The 18,048-nt window shown below is 35.6% G+C and overlaps 1 protein-coding gene and 1 long non-coding RNA gene across 4 annotated transcripts in view; one reads left to right on the top strand and one right to left on the bottom strand.

Moving 5' to 3' along the window:
• Positions 1-545: 545 nt before the first annotated feature.
• LOC127549202 (uncharacterized) lies at positions 546-16,344 on the bottom strand. Of its 2 annotated transcripts, XR_007950535.1 has the most exons (3): positions 16,252-16,344; positions 1,908-2,201; positions 546-1,235 (listed from the first exon to the last, which is right to left on the bottom strand). It is a non-coding gene; the product is annotated as an uncharacterized LOC127549202 (long non-coding RNA). The 2 variants fall into 2 exon arrangements; XR_007950534.1 differs by lacking the exon at positions 16,252-16,344 and having other exon boundaries at positions 1,908-2,901.
• The window catches only part of DPH6 (diphthamine biosynthesis 6), a 492,232-nt gene continuing 490,402 nt past the window's right edge, over positions 16,219-18,048 (top strand). For both annotated transcript variants that reach the window (XM_051977032.1, XM_051977031.1), the window contains exon 1: positions 16,219-16,309. In XM_051977032.1, the coding sequence (XP_051832992.1) occupies positions 16,287-16,309 (23 nt within the window). In that variant the 5' untranslated portion in view covers positions 16,219-16,286. The remainder of the gene's footprint in view (positions 16,310-18,048) is intronic.

The following is an 18,048-nucleotide window of genomic DNA, read 5'->3' as shown; positions in this document are numbered from 1 at the left end:
AGGGGAAGATTGAGAAAACCTCAACAGATAAGAAACATTGGGCCCATCTATGCTGCAGGTACAGAGCCCTGGTATGAAGGAACCAGCACACCAGGTGAGTGCAGATGAATGTAGGCATTTACAGGAGGGTGTAGTTCTTGGTTTTGGTTTCCAGGCCAGAGAGGAGAACTGAAGTGAAACCAGAGGCACTCTCTCCCCACAACTACCCCAGGATTAGAGGTGGTTACACTAATATGTTCTCTCTCTCTTTTTTTTTTTAATGAACAGGCAAAAGAGAAAGAAACCAACCATAGAAACTTACTATGGGAATAGGGAATATCAAGGTTCATCTTCAGAGAAGGACATAGAACTTAAAAAAAAAAAAAAGCCTGTCCTCTCTTACCCCAAAGAGTAATGTTAAATGCCTACCTGCCTAGAAAGAATTTATAGAACTCAAAAAAGACTTTAAAAATCAAATGAGAGAAATTGAGAAAAAGAAAAAGAATCATCCAAGGAAAACAAGATTACAAAAAGAAAATCAACCAACTAGAAAAGGAGATCCAGTCTTTTTTAAAAAAAATTTTAATTATAACTTTTTATTGACAGTATATATGCATGGGTAATTTTTACAATATTGTCCCTTGCACCCATTTCTGTTCCAACTTTTCCCTTCCCTCCCTCTACCTCCTACCCTAGATGGCAGGCAGTCTTATACATGTTCAACATGTTAAGGTATATCCTAGATACAATATATGTGTGCAGATCCATACAGTTCTCTTGTTGCACAAGAAAAATTGGATTCTAAAAATAACCTGGGAAGAAAAACAAAAATACAAGTGGTCCACATTCATTTCCCAGTATTCCTTCTCTGGGTGTAGCTGATTCTGTCCATCATTGATCAATTGGAACTGAATTGGATCTTTTCTTTGTTGAAGATATCCACTTCCATCAGAATGTATCCTATACAGTATTGTTGTTGAAGTATATAATGATCTCCTGGTTCTGTTCATTTCACTTAGCATCAGTTCACGTAAGTCTCTCCAAGCCTCTCTGTATTCTTCCTGTTGGTCATTTCTTACAGAACAATAATATTCCATAACATTCAAATTCTACAATTTATCCAACCATTCTCCAATTGATGGGCATCCATTCAATTTCCAGTAGCCACTACAAAAAGGGTTTCCACAAACATTTTGGCACATACAGGTCCCTTTCCCTTCTTTAATGAGATCCAGTCTTGAAGAAGGTTGTAAAGTCTTAAAAAAAAAAAAAAAAAAAAGTTGTAAATTAGAATTGTGTAAGGGAAACCAATGAAGCTATAAGATTCCAAGAAATAACAAAACAAAATATAGAGAATGAAAAATAGAAGAGAATGCTAAACATAATAAAAACAACAGATCTGGAGAACAGATCAGGAAAAGAAACATGAATAATTAGACTACCTGAAAGCTACGACCAAAAAAAGAATCTTGACACACAAACACACAAAAATAATAATAAAAGAAAATAGTCCTGAAGTGATAGAACAAGAGGGCAAAGTAGAAATAGAAAAAAATTCTTCAATCACCACTTCTGTGGGAGAAGCTTTGGTTCAGATGGTGTGAGAACACTTGCACAGGATTCTTCTCCTTAAGTCAAAGCTTTACTTCACCAAATTGGGTGAGTCAAATAGTATGGATAACTAATTAGCAAGTAGAGTCAAGGGAAATATATCTTTTATACCAAAAATTTGGTTCTATGCCATGTTGGAATACTTCGTGGCTGATAAACAGAATCTTTTTCAGATGGTAGCTTAGTCTCAGGATATGTTAAATACAAAGTAAGTCAAAATAGCAACTTGATTACCTCGTTCAAGGAACAGTTGAAAAGACAAGTATTCCTTCTGTGGGCCCATAAAATCTAAACATACTAATGTTCAATTTGGTTACCTGAGTTCAGAGAATGTAATGTTCTCTGATTCGGTTTTCTTGGGGTCTCTGGGAGCAGCCTTCCTTTCAGTTCAGTAATCACCACAAGTACAGCCAGGTGTGAAAGTCCAAATCCTTTATTGTCTCCTTCAAAGTCCCATCTCCTTCACTTGGGGCTCCGCTGGTTTTCTGGAGGCCTTCCGGAGTCTTGGTTTCAGTGAGGAAGTGAAGGAGGAGAGCCTGCCACCAAGGTGGTGTGAGATGAAGTGAATGAATCTCTCCAAATCCAAAGGTTTGTGCTTCAGCCTCCAGCCACTATAAAGGTAGACGATGGAATGAATCTTTCTCAGCCTTTGCTGGCTGTTATATACTCCATTATCATAGGTGTGAATCTTGTGGAACTATATTAAATACTAAGTACATGTACTGAACTAAAGAACTATTAAGTCAACTCTACTGACTTAACATCTTGTAAGAATCCTTTTTTCAGAGTTCTGGGCCCATAAGAAGGGAACAGTTTACAAGGTAACTGTTCCTTCTGTGGGCCCAGCATATATTCATGTTAGTGATGTTGAAAATATTTGTTAATAATTTTCATAAGCTAGTCTAGAGCCCAGGGTTGGGTCTGGTATGTCCTCTACACCATCTCAAAGAGAATCTACAAGGAAAATACATAGAAATATTAATGTTAAATTTCAAAACCCCCAGATCAAAAAGAAAATTTTACAAAAACCAAACAATAAAAAACAATTCAAACATTTTGGAATTGTACAGAATTTATCAGCAGCTACAATAAAAGACTAGATGTCCTGGAATATTATATATCAACAATAAAAAGAACTAAGTCTTCCATCAAAAATATTATATCTAGCAAAATTCAGTTAGATATTGAGTAGAAAAAAATGTACTTTCAGTGAACTCTCAGATTTTCAGGATTTTGTCTCAAACAAATCTAAAGAAAATTTAACATATAAGAGCCACCATTAAAGATTGATTTCAATGGCCTTGTTAAGGACAAACTATGTTTTATATGTGAAAATGTAAATATGTGTCTGACTGACATCAGTAATTGGTACTCCAAAATAAATACTAGGGCAGAGCTAAATGTGATTTGACTCTAAAAGGCAAAAAGACTCTAGGAAAAGGTTAAAAAAAAAAGTAATCATGCTATAAGAATGAGGTGCAGAGGAAGGACCAACATAGAGACATTAGGTGGAGGAGAAGGACTGGTAGTTCTAAAAAACCTACTCATATCTAGAGTGAGTTAAATAGGCAACATATATACATACATACATATATACACATACTATAAAAGATACAACATGCTCCAAAATCTATGAAGAAATAAGGGGAGAGAGAATAGAATAAGGTATAGAAGGAGGTATAGATTAATGAGAAAGGGATAAAGGGAGGGAAAGGGTAGCATAGGATAAAGTGGAGTACAGATTAACTGGACTAGGATCAGGTGTGTAGATTAATGAGGATGGAATAAAAAGGGAGGGGGAAGCTGGAGGGAAAAGATAAAAGTAGGATACATAGATGGGGGCAGGATAAGTAATAATAAGGCAAGTTAAGGAGTAGAAATGAAGTTAGCAGGGATAGGAAATAAGAGATATATACAAAAACAATAATAAGGTTTAGGAGTAATATTTATTAGGGGAAAAAAGTAGAGCTAGTAATCACTGATCTCAAAGTCAAACTTAAAAGATTCAATCAAGAGAGAAATCTATATTATAAGTCAGCCATATTAACACTGTTTTAGATACATGTCTATGTATGTGTACGTGCATTATATGCATTATATGCATGTATATGTGTGTATGTATGTATATAGTTATATCTATATGTATATGAAGATATATTATGTGTGGGTATGTATGTGGGTGTGTATATACACACACACACACACACACACATATATATATATGTATGTATGTATGTATAAATATAGCCATGCTTCACTGTACCCTGCTTGGGAGTTGGGAGGGATACAAGGAAGAAAAAAGAATAAAGTAAAAGTGCACAGTAGAGAACAAAAGAATACAAGGAAGCAAAGAAAAGATGGATAGTCATGAATGTAATATTTTTTATCATTAAATATGCTTTCTTGAAATGAAAATTTGTTACAAATTGGGAATCTACCCTCATGCTTTGCTGGATACATGCATTTTCCCCCTTTTTCTGTCTTTCTTTTTATTTTGTTTTTTCTTATTTTGTGTTTAAGTTTTAAATCAATGAATTTTTTAAAAAGAAAATAATTTCTATCCATAATAATAAAACATTAAACATAATGTTACAAGATATATATAATTAATTAATAGAAAATAAGTGTTTTGTGATACCATTCTGAATCTGAACCCATTTTTTGAGCTTAATGTCAGTTTATTAATATTCTGACTATTTTTTTTCCTTCATCTGTCTTATTCCTTCCTCCCTATATATATCAGTCATTCAACACACTTTTCCTTCACATACTCCATTCAATATATACATTTCATAGCATGCAATTGGGTACTATTTATCATGAAACCATTTTAATTTTTAAAAAAACTTCAGTTCAGTGTCCTGATATAATCATGAATTTGTAAAAATAAACTCTCAAAAGAAGAGTGTTTTAAAATTTATATTGGAAGTATTGTATTTCGTTGAAAGTTTACTTAGTAAAGAATAGATAGAAAGAGCTAGTTCATTATTTTTTAAGGGAAGAAGGAAGAGGAATCTTCCTGGACACAAATGTCCTCTTCTATAACATAAGAGGGATCTTCAAATTCCTTCTATCTATGAATCCTCTGATCCTATGAATCTACCTCATTAAAGAGATTATTTGGAAGTTTATGGTTTCCACATAAAGATGAAGTTTCATAAGTTGTTTTTTCCTTTTCTTCCATTTTCAAATGGAGACGAGAACAGAGAAGCCAAGAGGGAATTGAATAGACTTTCAGGCTGAATGTGAAAGCATATAGCACTAAGGCCTCAGAAGGATTATAAAATATTAAAAAATGATATTATGAAAATGGGCTAGTCAGATATTTTTGAATTAAAGACCTAATCAATCTTCTTTGAATAGAAGACTTAATCAGTTTCAGAGATGGATTTTAATTCCTTAAGACAGAAATCATGAGAGTATTTTCTTATTTATTATGACCAAAGAATGCTTTTTTGTTTCATTCACATTTCATACTTTTTGTTTACCCTTGACTAACCTGAAATAAAGGAGAAAATAGTTGGTTAATACTAATAATAATACTAGGCAAGCCTAGTATTAACATTTCCGTTTTTTTTCTGTCCGATAAATCAGAAATCCAGACTTAAACTATTTGCCTTTAAGTTATTTTGCTAAGGACTTTTAAAAATTTGTTTTATGATTGCTATGAAATATAAGTTGGAAGTTGCTGGGATGAGAGGGAATTTGAATTAGCATGGTTAACTCTGCCAATCTCCAAGCAGAAATACATGTCTATTATTAAATTGTCTTTGACAGATTTTATCTTAACATACAAAGTATAAACTCTTTTCCCACAGGTCAATGAAGCTGTGACTTGGATTCTAATGCCAGATAGAGTTAACAAGTCTCCAGACCACTTCTTTTTGAAAAACAAAACAAAAAGCAATTGAACAACTAAAGTGCAACAGATTTTTTGAATTCTCTGAGGAAGTTTGATACTGTTGTGTTTTAGAGCCTTGGTGATTTTAGGCTCATTGAATCTACTATTTGAAAAGGCTAAATCTATCTGCTCATGTTCACACCAACTTCTCTATTGCATACTCTAAGCCCTAATCCATGTCAATGTAAGTCTTCCTTTACAATATTATAATTGACTTACCTGGTCTGAGACTAAGTCCAGACCTACTAAGTGCCAGGCCATACAAAGTTTCCCTCAAAGAACTCAAAATCTAAAGGAAGAAACAACATGAGAATAACTGTATCTTGGTTTTAGAACATGTTCAGATCACCTAAAATGTAGGTACCCATGTGAAAGAAGGACCAGCTTCTGGAAGAATACATTTTGCTTTTCCCTGCCACATATATGGGAGAAGCCTCTTTTCATCTTTTATATAGTCAGAAAAATATGTATGTTAAAAACTACCAGACTGAGTATTATCCAGGAGGTAAATGTCTTTTCCTACATCCTTAGCACCTTGAATATCCTGTTCAACTTTTTGTGATTCCTTTCTGGGAGTTATTTTGGTAAAGATAATAAGATGGTTTGCCATTTGTTTCTCCATCTCATTTTACAGATTTACAGATGAGGAAGTGAGGTAAATGTGATTGAGTGACTTAGCCAAGGTCAGTCATCTAGTAAGTTTCTGAGACTAGATCTAAACTCATTAAGATAAGTCTTCCTGATGCCAATTCCAGTGCTCTATCCACTGAAATTTCTTATTCTTTTGTAGGATATTATGTAAGTATAGCTTAATTACTTTTGGTTATTACAAAAATTTTGAATTAGCAAGTGAGTACTAATAAGTAAAATACACTTATATTACATAAAACTGCCTCATAAATGTAAAAGACCTTAACAAATTATAGATTTTGTTTAAAAATGATATAATCTATTTAAATTAATGTACTAGGAATTCACAAAGTTTAATTGTGCATAACAATTCAGTTTGACTTCTACTTAATTTGACAAATAAAGTCGCAAAAATATTTAAAATATATTAGTAGGTGAAAATGAAGAGGTGATAGCATTTTTTCAATGTTTGCTATTCAGGTTAGACTCTCAGGTGAAACATTAAAAGTTATTATCTGACTAGGAGTGTGGATATACTGCAGGAAGGATAGTGAAGGAAGATGATCTCATTTTGGGAAGGATGTTTACTCTTACTTGGTAGTTGCCATATGGAAAGTGAAAGCCAATATCCACTAGGACACCTGAAGTAAATATCTCTTTGTAAAGGTTATTCTGTTAAATGGTTAAATGGAACTGGTATGTAGAGGACCCCTAAAAATTTAGAAAGCTCAATTAGTAGGTCCTTGAACCAATAACAGATTAGAATTATTTCCTCTTAGCCAAAAAATCCTGGGGGAAGAGATAATATGGGCCAGAGTAATCAACCCACTCTGATTCTAGAACCATGTTTCTCTGGACATTGGTATCTAAGATCCAATTCAATGGGTAGATCAGACTCAAATCACCCTCTTGACAGTCAGTGAGCTTGAAGACTACATACCCCTCTTTTCAAGAAAAGTTAGAATGGCATGCAACCAGAAGTTTAAGGGAGTTTCCAAGATGGGAAACAAGCCAGCTAAGAATGAGAATAACTGTAGAAATACCACTGGAAAATTCTCAAGCAGATAGATGTGATTATTCTAAGCAGTTTAAAAGGAAATCTCCTTTAATCTTTAAAAAAAAAAAAAAAGAAAGATACTTTCAAAAAATTTTTGGTTGTATGATAAGTAATTGCCCTTCAAAAAGCATTCATTTTTTTAACTTCATGTATTTTTGTAATGAAAAGATGTTCAGCCATTAACAGAATTGAAACTAGTTTTTTTTTTTTTAAAGGAACTGTCAAATTTATCTTATGCTTAAGAGCCACCTCTCTCCTTCCCCTCCCTACACATACCCCCTCTCACCAAGCATTAATTAGCCTTTTGAACTTTTCTCCCTTTCTGTCTCTTGGTGTTGGAAGATGAACTTTTTAAATCTTAGAAAATAGCCTTGAGGAAAGGAGTTGTTTTAGGATAAAGACAATCCAAAGCATTTGGTCCCAAAGATAATATTCCATTTTTATTTGAAAGAATTTGATTTGTCTTTTCATTTCATTGCCTTATCATTTGCCTTTATCAACCTATCATTAGATTTAATCTGAATGATTTGGTATAATCTTAATTGTCTATTAAATTAGAGGCAAAGTGACTTAATAGGAATTAGATAGAATAGATCAAGAAGTTGCAGATCCCCAAACAAGAAACAAAGTTAGAAAATAGCTAATATGGGGGGGGGGGGGGGAGGAGAGGAAAGAAAGTTTGCCTATAAACTGGTAATGTCATTTTATAATCCAGTAGTCAAGTAATGATTAACTATGATAATGTTAATAGTTCAACAAACAGGTTTTATTTTTTAACAAACAGATTTTTACAAGTGAGACAAATTGCAGGAGCGGGGAGCAGAGGGTGGAAGGAGAAGCAGAGGCAGAGAAAAACAAGTAACCCATAACTGGAACCTGAAAAAAAAGTACAGAAACAGAGAAGTATCATGACCAAAATAAGTGAGAAGATTATGGGATGTAAAATGGATCATTTTGATTATATTAAATTACAATGGTTTGCACAAACAAAACTAATGCAGCCAAGATTAGAAGAAAAGCTGAAAACTGGGAGAAATTTTTTTACAGCAAATTGATGTAATGCGCTGAGGCTTGAGTTGATGCACTGAGGTCCCAAGCACATGAGGCTAAATAGTAATTGGACCATACTCTATTAATATATAAACTTGCACAAAGAGTGGGCGGGGGCCATTCCATTCTTTCTCCAAGCTTATATATTAATAGAGTATGCTCCAATTACTATTTAGCCTCATGTGCTTGGGACCTCAGTGCATCAACTCAAGCCTCAGCCCATTACAAGTTTCTATGAAAAAAAAAAAAAACATTATTTCTCAAATAAATAGAGAACTGAGTCAAATTAATAAAAATATGAATTGTCCTAACCAGCAGGACCTCGTCATTTGTGGGGTGTCGAGGAGGACAAAAAGACCTGTAAGAGAAACGGGCGAGAAGGAGGAGGGAGACTACATTGCGGTGGAAAAGAGTCTCGATTTATTGAAAGAAGGTGCTTAATTATATATGATCTGACTGCCTGCGTTTTCTGGGTGGGGGGTTGCAATGTAAAGAGAAGAATGTCAGACCACAGGTGTGGCTGACATCATGGGGCATACTCGTTACCTAGTTCCTGGGCGGATATGGCCAATTTTCTGGGACACACATTATCTTGTCTCAGGAATTTAGGACATATTGTTTGTTCACAATAAGGTTTTAGCTAACGTATCAGAGTTTACGCACAGGTAGTCACGTTCTTCTTGGCTCTTTGTTTCCTGTCTCCAACAATGAATCATTCCCCAAATTGATAAATGGTTAAAGGATATCAATAGGAAGTTTTCAGAATAAGAAATCAAAGCTTTTCATAGCCATTTTTTTTTTTAATGCTCTAAATCACTATTGATTAGAAAAATGAAAAATAACAATCTGAGCTACCAATTCACACCCATCAAATTGACTAACAAGACAGGAAAAAAAAATGTTGGAGAAGATGTAGAAAAATTGAGATGCTAATACACTGTTGGTAGATCTGTGAACTAATTCAACCATTCTGGAGAACAATTTGGAATTGTATCCAAAGGTCCATAAAACTGTACATACCCTGTGCATATCCAGCAATATTGCTGCTAGGTCTGTATCTTAAAGAGATTTAAAAAAGAAAAAGAAAAAGGACCTACATGTACAAAAATATTTGTCTTCCTTTTTTTTATTTAGTAGATATTTATTACTTTTATAGTTCTTTTTGTGGTGTCAAAGAATTGGAAACTGAGGGGATTCCCATTGATTAGGGAACAGCTAAATAAATTTTTTTTTTAATTTTTATTTAATAATTACTTTATATTGACAGAATCCATGTCAGGGTAATTTTTTTTACAACATTATCCCTTGCACTCATTTCTGTTCCGATTTTTCTCCTCCCTCCCTCCACCCCCTCCCCTAGATGGCAAGCAGTCCTATATATGTTGGATATGTTGCAGTATATCCTAGATACAATATATGTTTGCAGAACCGAACAGTTCTCTTGTTGCACAGGGAGAATTGGATTCAGAAGGTATAAATAACCCGGGAAGAAAAACAAAAATGCAAATAGTTCGCATCCGTTTCCCAGTGTTCTTTCTTTGGGTGTAGCTGCTTCTGTCCATCATTTATCAATTGAAACTCAGGTCTCTTTGTCAAAGAAATCCACTTCCATCAAAATATGTCCTCATACAATATTGTTGTCGAAGTGTATAATGATCTCCTGTTCTGCTCATTTCACTCAGCATCAGTTCATGTAAGTCTCGCCAGTCCTCTCTGTATTCATCCTGCTGCTCATTTCTTACAGAACAATAATATTCCATAACATTCATATACCACAATTTACCTAGCCATTCTCCAATTGATGGGCATCCATTCATTTTCCAGTTTCTAGCCACTACAAATAGGGCTGCTACAAACATTTTGGCACATACAGGTCCCTTTCCCTTCTTTAGTATTTCTTTGGGATATAAGCCCAATAGAAACACTGAACAGCTAAATAAATTGTGGTATATGATTGTGATGGAATACAATTATAAGAAATCACAAATGATATGGTTTCAGAAAAACCTAGGAAGATATATGATCTGATGCAAAATGAGGTGAGCCGAAGCAGGAGAACATTATATACAGTAATAGCAATATTTTATGATGAAAAACTATGAATGACAGCTATTCTCAGTAATGAAACATTCCAAGATAATTTTGAAGAACTTATGATAAAAAATGTTATTTACCTCTAGGGAAAGAACTGATGGTAGCTGAATGAAGAATGCAGCATTGCCACAATGATGTATCAATGGAGCATTTCTATTGCTAAAGATCTTGTATGAGGGAAATTATGAAAATTATCTAAAGATATAAAGATTCAGAAATGCAGCTCAATGAATATTCTTGTTTCCATGAAATGTCTTCATATTCCTTAAATTATTTACTAAATTTTACTTTACCTATTTTTTTATTACTTGATAGAGTTTAATTTTTTTAAATAATGGGAATAGTGGTGGACTAGTAATAAAAATATATAATCATTTCAAATATCAAATGGACATGGATTTATTCATTTTATATATTTAGTTATGTAGAAACCTAAAGCATAATTAGTAAAGTAACCTGTCCAGAATCAGAGGTTGGCAGTGAAGTAGTCATCAGTGAACAGTATTCCTTCTTGTGTCCTCTAAACTCTTCCTTCTACTCCCATCATAAACTCATAAATCAGTTATGTTATTAGTTCTCATTAGCATGCTGGTGAAAGAGTTCACTAAAGAGATAGAATGGCCTGTGGATTGTTGATAGCCACATGCTATAAGATAATATTGGAGTTGGTAAATTTCCAGACATAAAGTTTCTTCACTGCCAGTATATTTCCCTTGCCTGGAAAACCCCTCTCATGTTTTAGGTTTCTTCCAAGTAAAGTATATCCATTTTGGCAATATTATCCTCTGAAGGTAATAGGTCTTAGTCAAAGCAATTATTTCCTTCCTTGACACACCTTCCCTTTGTCCTAAAAAAGTGGGAGAGGTATAATTCAACATTTAATTTTTCAAAGAGAGGCATCTGAGATTGAAAAAATGAAACACACATTCAAATTCAGGTCTGCAAAAATTAGCTCAAGTCATTTATAAGAATACAAAATAGCATATATAATTGGTAAGTATGTATGACCATTTATCAGGTATAGAAATTTTTATTCAGGTATGTTAGACAAAATGACATTTTTAGGTTGCTTCCAACTCTGACCTCCCATGATTCTGTAAACAGACTGTAAATGTACTTTTGTGTTATTTTAGCTAAATTTCTTTTTTTAAATATAATATATGTATACATATTTATACAGTTATCTTGTTACACAAGAAAAATCGGATTTAGAAAGACAGTAAAAATAATCTGGGAAGAAAAACAAAAATGCAAGCAAACAGCAATAGAAAGAGTGCAAATGCTATGCTGTGGTCCACACTCATTTCCCAATGTTCTTTCGCTGGATATAGCTGATCATCACTGATTAATTGGAACTGATTTGGATCCTCTTATTGCTGAAGATAGCCATTTCTATCAAAATTGATCCTCATATAGTACTGCTGTTGAATGAAGTGTATAATGATCTCTTGGTTCTGCTCATTTCACTTAGCATCAGTTCGTGTAAGTCTCTTCAAGCCTTTCTGTATTCATCCTGCTGGTCATTTCTTATAGAACAATGATATCCCATAACATTCATATACCACAATTTTCTCAGTTATTCTCCAATTGATGGGCATCCATTTAATTTCCAGTTTCTAACCACTACGAAAAGGGCTGCCACAAACATTTTTGTGCATACAGGTCCCTTTCCCTTCTTTAATCTATTTGGGATATAAGCCCAATAATAATACCTCTGGATTAAAGGGTATGCATAGTTGGATAACTTTTTGAGTATAGTTCCAAATTGCTCTCCAGAATGGTTGGATCCATTCACAACTCTACCAACAATTTAACTAGATCTCTTATGAACACAAAGAAGCTTCAAAATAAGCAATCTCTGTACAATAAGAGACCTATTTTAGCTCTAGGGAGCAGGTGGAATGGTTCTGAATGTTGGGAAATTTTCACTCCAGAGACAGACCAAGAGAACATATCAGAAAATGTAATAGGGGCCCACTGAAGATTTTTGAGGAAAGTAAAATGATCAGATTTTTATATAAGAAATATTATTCTGGTGTAATGCTAGAGAAACTGAGGCAAGACAGAGATTAGAAGTTGTTAATATTTTAATAGTGGAGAATTTGGACTAGTGGCCAAACAGGATCCATGTCCAATCCCCCAGCTGGCTGAATGGGACTTATGTCTCAAAGCATCCAACAAGTAATTCCAGAGACTTTTATACAGTTCCAGTGATCAGAGAAACAAAGGCAAGGGGATGGAGGGGCAAAACACTGGGTGAGTGAAAATTCCGGAAAAGATCATAATTCCATTCTGACAGATTGGGGGTAAGGAGGAAGGATCATAAATTCTGATAAATTGGGAGTGAAGATGATCGAGCAGGAGACAGGAAGTCTGGGTCAGGAGATATCCAAGTATTTGAGATAAGCCATCTAGAATTTTATGACTTTGGAATGCCAGAGTGACCAGAGCTCTGCAGCCCTAATTATCCCAGTCCAATTGGCCAGGAAGGGTGGTTTGCTACCAGGGAAACTGAGATAGAATAATTCAGGGAAACTGAGGCATAACACTGGCAACAATGAGAAGTGGAGGGGAAGGATGGAAATAGGAAGGGCTGTATAAAGGACAAATAATAATCAAAGCAGTCTATACCAGATGGTGACAATGGGAGTAAGAGAGGGAAGGATAAATAAATACTGCAGAATTGAAATGGACAGAATTTAATAATTAATTAGATATCAAGGGGATTAGGAAAGAGAATCATCAGAGATTAACTCTTAGATTTTCAACATATATGATAAGATGAATCATGGTGCTACAGGAAAAAAAAATTAGCTGTCCAATGAATGAGTAAATTTAAGGAGAAAATTAATGATCTTTGTTTTCAATATCCTTGTTTCTATAGGTAGTTTGTCAGTGAAAGGGAGTGATGAGGTGAAGTCTAGTTTTGGAGGTTCCCGGTGAAGGAACCAAAAATATGATGAGGTTTAGGTTTTGGGGTTCCCTTTCAGAGAACTAAATGATGAGGTCTAGATTTAGGGAACCAAAATGAGATTAGGGTTTCTGATGGTCAGGGAATTAAATGATAAGGTCTAGTGGCAGGTTCGGGGTTCAGGGAACCAAATGGAGTTTTGGCTCTCTTGCACCCTCTTGGGATTTGGCACAAGTGTAGGGAGTTTTGGGGAACCCCCTTCTGGCGGTACAGAGATTCTCTGTAAAGGAATTTACAAACCCGAAAACCTAGATTAATAAAAAAAGTTTATTATAGGGATTGGGAAGTAAGATTAGAAATCCTGACAGAGGAATAAAGTCTCATTAGGGAAATAGGTGAGGATAAAGAGAGTGTGGCACTGGAAAAGAATATTATCCAGTGGGAAGAGGCCTCCTTGGCATAGCAGGCATGGCATAGCTGGCACGTCTAGAACCTCTGCAAAGAGAGGATTTTAGATTGACTCTTTTATAATATGAACTTTGGCTACAAGCTGAAGGGGGCTAGTGGGTGGAGTCCCAAGTTGGCTCATCTACAAGCTGGGTTTCAGCTTGAGCTGGAATTTGAATAGAATTGAATGAGTTTCTTTAATTCAATAGGGTTGGAATTCTTTTTCTCAGGACCGAACCAACCCCACCTAGATAACAGAATGAAACTTTTTGTCTTGTTTCCCTAGGGCAGGGTCTCTTACTGAGGCAGAGTTAAAGGAGATTTTCTCCCTCAAGGAGTTTTAGAGTTTCGGGATCTCTTCTTCTGGAGGAGAAAAAGTAGTAAGCTAGATAGAGTAGAATGGTTAAGGAGTCATTTTAGTATTAGGGAGAATTGAGTAATGTTAACCCTGAAAACAAATGACCAAAGAGTCACAGTTTTGTAACCACAGTTAACTCAAAAAAATATCAAAGCACTCACACAGGTTATTACAGCCACAATTAACTCTGAAAAAAAAAAAAAAAAAAAAGAAAGAAAGAAAGAAAGAAAGAAACCAAAGAGATAAGAGTAGTCATAAACAAAAAGCTTTCTTTATTCCACTGGAGGAGGGAAACCAGACACATGTACCTGGGTACCAGGACTTCCTCTAATACTAATGAGACTCGCACATCTCAATACATATGAGTGGCTATACATTGAATTGTAAGCTTTACAATGAGGGGTAACAGCAACAATCAGATTTGTTTGGTTCATAGCAGAATTTCATGACCAGAACTCAGGGACCACTCCAGGCTAGTGTGAAACAATTCTGATATTTTGCTGTGGCTGAGTTCATCCAGAGGGTGAGTGCAAATGATTTTTATGCCAAGTTTAACGAACAGCTTGTTTGTTGGGTCTTAGTTCTGGGAAAAAAAGGTATTTCCAGTAGTTTTTTTTTTTTTTTTTAATAAGGAATTAAAAAAAAAGATGAATGATCTTGGCATGAGGATACTGACAGTTTGTTTCAAATATCTGGGAATGAGTTGGAGGAGAGATGGACTACACAGTAAAAGGGAGAGTGGGATGGAGGAAGAAATGGTGCAACAGTAAAATTATCAACAAGCATTAATTAAGCATTTATTATATGCCAGGCAAAAAGCTAAGCACTGACAATGCAAATACTGTACAAGCAGATAACAATGCCTGTCCTAAATTTACATTCTAATGGGAGAAGACAACTCATTAAAAGGAGGAGGAGGCTGAAGGTATCCAGCTCAGAAGCATAGTAGAGAGTATATTTGTGGTGCAGGTAGGAGAGGGTTGGCCTAGGCAAATCAACCCCTCTTAAATGAAAGCTCTGGAATGAATCATCCAATCAGAGGGAGGGAGGGAGAGATGATAGTTAAATTATCAGCGTGAGCAATTACACCTAGGAATGGCACATTTTATATATTAGGGCTTGATTATTTTGTGGTTTGTCTCCAGACCTTCTCTCTCCTCTCCCCCATTGAGAAAAGGTTTAAAATGCAGTTTAAACTTTAAAAATGTGCCATGTTTTTGTTTTCCAGAATGCCAGTTATTAAATATTTTTTTAGCACACCTGACACTGGATTTTTCCTTCCTTTCTTTCTTTTTCTTCTTTCCTCTGTCCCTCCTTCTTCTCTTACACAAACACATATACACACAATGCACACATAGTTTGTCCACTTCGCTATCTTCCTCGTTATACTGAGACCGCCCCAGGAGCAGAGGCTATTTTGTTTTGCCTTTCTTTGTCTCCCCAGGGTTTACTAAAGTGCTTGATACATATTAGTTTAATAACCACTAGTTGACTGACAGTAAACAAGACTTGGATTAGAGAGGGATGTGGATTAGATGTCTTAAAATCCCAATTCTCTTTAAATCTAATGAGCCAATTAACCAGTCTGCCTCACATTCAGATACATTGAAATGGAATGGCGAGGTGGCACGTTAGAATCAATTTCAGACTTATTTTTGCTAAAGCCGGGATGGGGGTGGTATCAAATGGAAAAAACTGGTTTAAAAAAAAAAAAGTGGGATGGAGAAGGAAATATTTCTATCAATGTTTAGAGTGCTATAGTAACATATACATTTTGGGGAAGAAGGGGGAAGAGGAAGGAGATGAAGAGAAGTCAACTATGTAGTTTGATCCAATAGCTTTCTCCAAAAGGGTTCTCGGAAGTCTCAAGTGTTAACCCAGGCTCAAATTTTACAGGTTTCGCCCTTTCTTTGGGGAGCTTCTTTGCCCTCATTTAGGTGACCATTGAGCGCCTGAAAAAAAAAAAAAATCAATCTGTACTGGGATGGAGGACGTCAAGCTCGGATATAAAGAGCTTAAATCGTCCTACTTAAAATCCGAAGGCCCGCCCAGCAGGTGCCCAGCAAGAACCCGGTAGTCCCCAGGGTTCCGGAACAGGCGGTGCCAATAAACTACTGCAGCGGGTCCTAGCCGCAAAGCTAAGAGCCAAGGCCCCCACCTCCCCAAGGCGGAAGCAGCGGTGCCGGCGGCGCGAGTTTCCAATCTTTCCTTACCCGCACGCGTCCTGCGCGCACGGTGGGACCCTGACATGAGGGTCGCGGCTCTGATCAGGTAACCTGGCCCCTGCCGCGGCCTTTCTCCTCCCCGCTATTAGAAAGAAAGCGGCTGTCTCGGCCGCCCCGGGTTCCAGTGTCTAGGTACATGACCCGGGACCAAACTGGAATTTGAGGCCGAAGCTAGGGCTTCGTCGGCAACCGGAAGAGGCGGAGCGTCGGGGCGGCCTCTAGTTCCTTGCTGGAGCTTCTTCGATCCATACTACCTTACCCTCAGTGGGTCCCACCTCCGTCTGGTTAATTTTTGGTCCTTTAGCACACCGCTCTATGCGTGCTCCTTTTCCCCTTCTCCCTTGTCCTCTTCTTCCTCCTTTCAGAATTTTTATCCCACAACAAACCCTATTCCTCATTTCCTTTTAGGGGTATCTAGGTAGTGCATCGTATAGAGGCAAAGAGCCTGGGTTCTGGAAGACCCGAATTCAAATCCAGCCTCGTATAATTTACTAGCTGTGTGTCTGAGCAAGTCACTTATGTTTGCTTCAGTTTCCTCATCTGTAAAATGGGGATAATAATAGCACCTACCTCCCTGGGTGGTTGTGAGGATCAAATATGATATTTGTAAAGCATGTGACACATAAATGAAATATAAAAATTAGTTATAATAATAATACAGGAATAAAAAGCATAACAAAAGCATTTCCACTTTCTTAGTGTTCTTAATGATTATTAATTTTAATATTATTAAAGATATTCATTATTTAAGTTAATATGAAATTTGGAACCATATAGCACATCAATACCATACAAAGAGAAGTCTTAGAAATTTGTAGTGATTGAAGTGGAACACTGAGCTAATTCCTTATCCAGTAGATCAACTGGGCCTAATGGTAAAGTAGAAAAAGTCTCGGCTTTTGCATTACAGCAAATTTCTACATCCAAATCTCTGCAGAACTGATTACTTCCTTGATGGGCCATGGGCAGGTTTTCACCTCTCTCTGCCTCAATTGCCTCTTTAACTGTAACAATGGTCTAATTCAGGGGGACTTTGCACTTTGAATTTTTCAACCATGAATTCTTTTAATTTTTTTAATTTGTAACTTGCAATAATACATAACAATACTGAGTACTTTATGAAGGCAGGCATAACCATTATCTTAGTGGGAAAGCAGGAAAATGATACAAGTAGATTTTATAGAAGATGTTAAATGAGATTTTTTTTTTAGCCAGGCAGGATAAAAAACAGTGAATGGAATAACTCTTTGAATATATAAGAAGGAAGGCATGTCTTCATTCTCAGTTTCTGCAGAGGAGTGAGTAAAAGGAAATAGATCTGAAATGGAGCAAAGGAGTACTCCATTTTTACATGTAATTAGGGAAAAATAAAATACTGAATTTTTTTAAAATTAAGGATTTTTATCCTCTTTTTAATCCTTTTTAAAATTTTTATATTTTTACCCTTTAATCCAGTGATTAACAATTGGAACAAGCTACCAAGACTTAAAAAGTGGGTTGACAATTTTTTGTCTCAGAAGATTGTTATTAAATTAGCCAAAAGTCAGAAGGAGGAACCAGACAATTTTTCTATGATCATATTAAAAAATGAAAAATTTTATTGAAGATTTATTGAAAAGTCATAAATTGAACATTTAGTCCTTTGATTTTCCATACATTTTTTACTCATCAAAATGCCACACTTGGGGAGAGTTTCATATTAAACTGTTACAATCTTGGGATTGATGTTTTTTCTAATGTATCACCTTAACTATTTTCCAAATAAGACAGAGATTTTTACTTTGG

The sequence above is a fragment of the Antechinus flavipes genome, chromosome 2 (assembly GCF_016432865.1).
Source record: "Antechinus flavipes isolate AdamAnt ecotype Samford, QLD, Australia chromosome 2, AdamAnt_v2, whole genome shotgun sequence".
NCBI classification, from domain to species: Eukaryota; Metazoa; Chordata; class Mammalia; order Dasyuromorphia; family Dasyuridae; genus Antechinus; species Antechinus flavipes.
The sequence above is the reverse complement of the archived record's forward strand: the minus strand, read 5'-3'. Positions and strand labels throughout refer to the sequence as shown.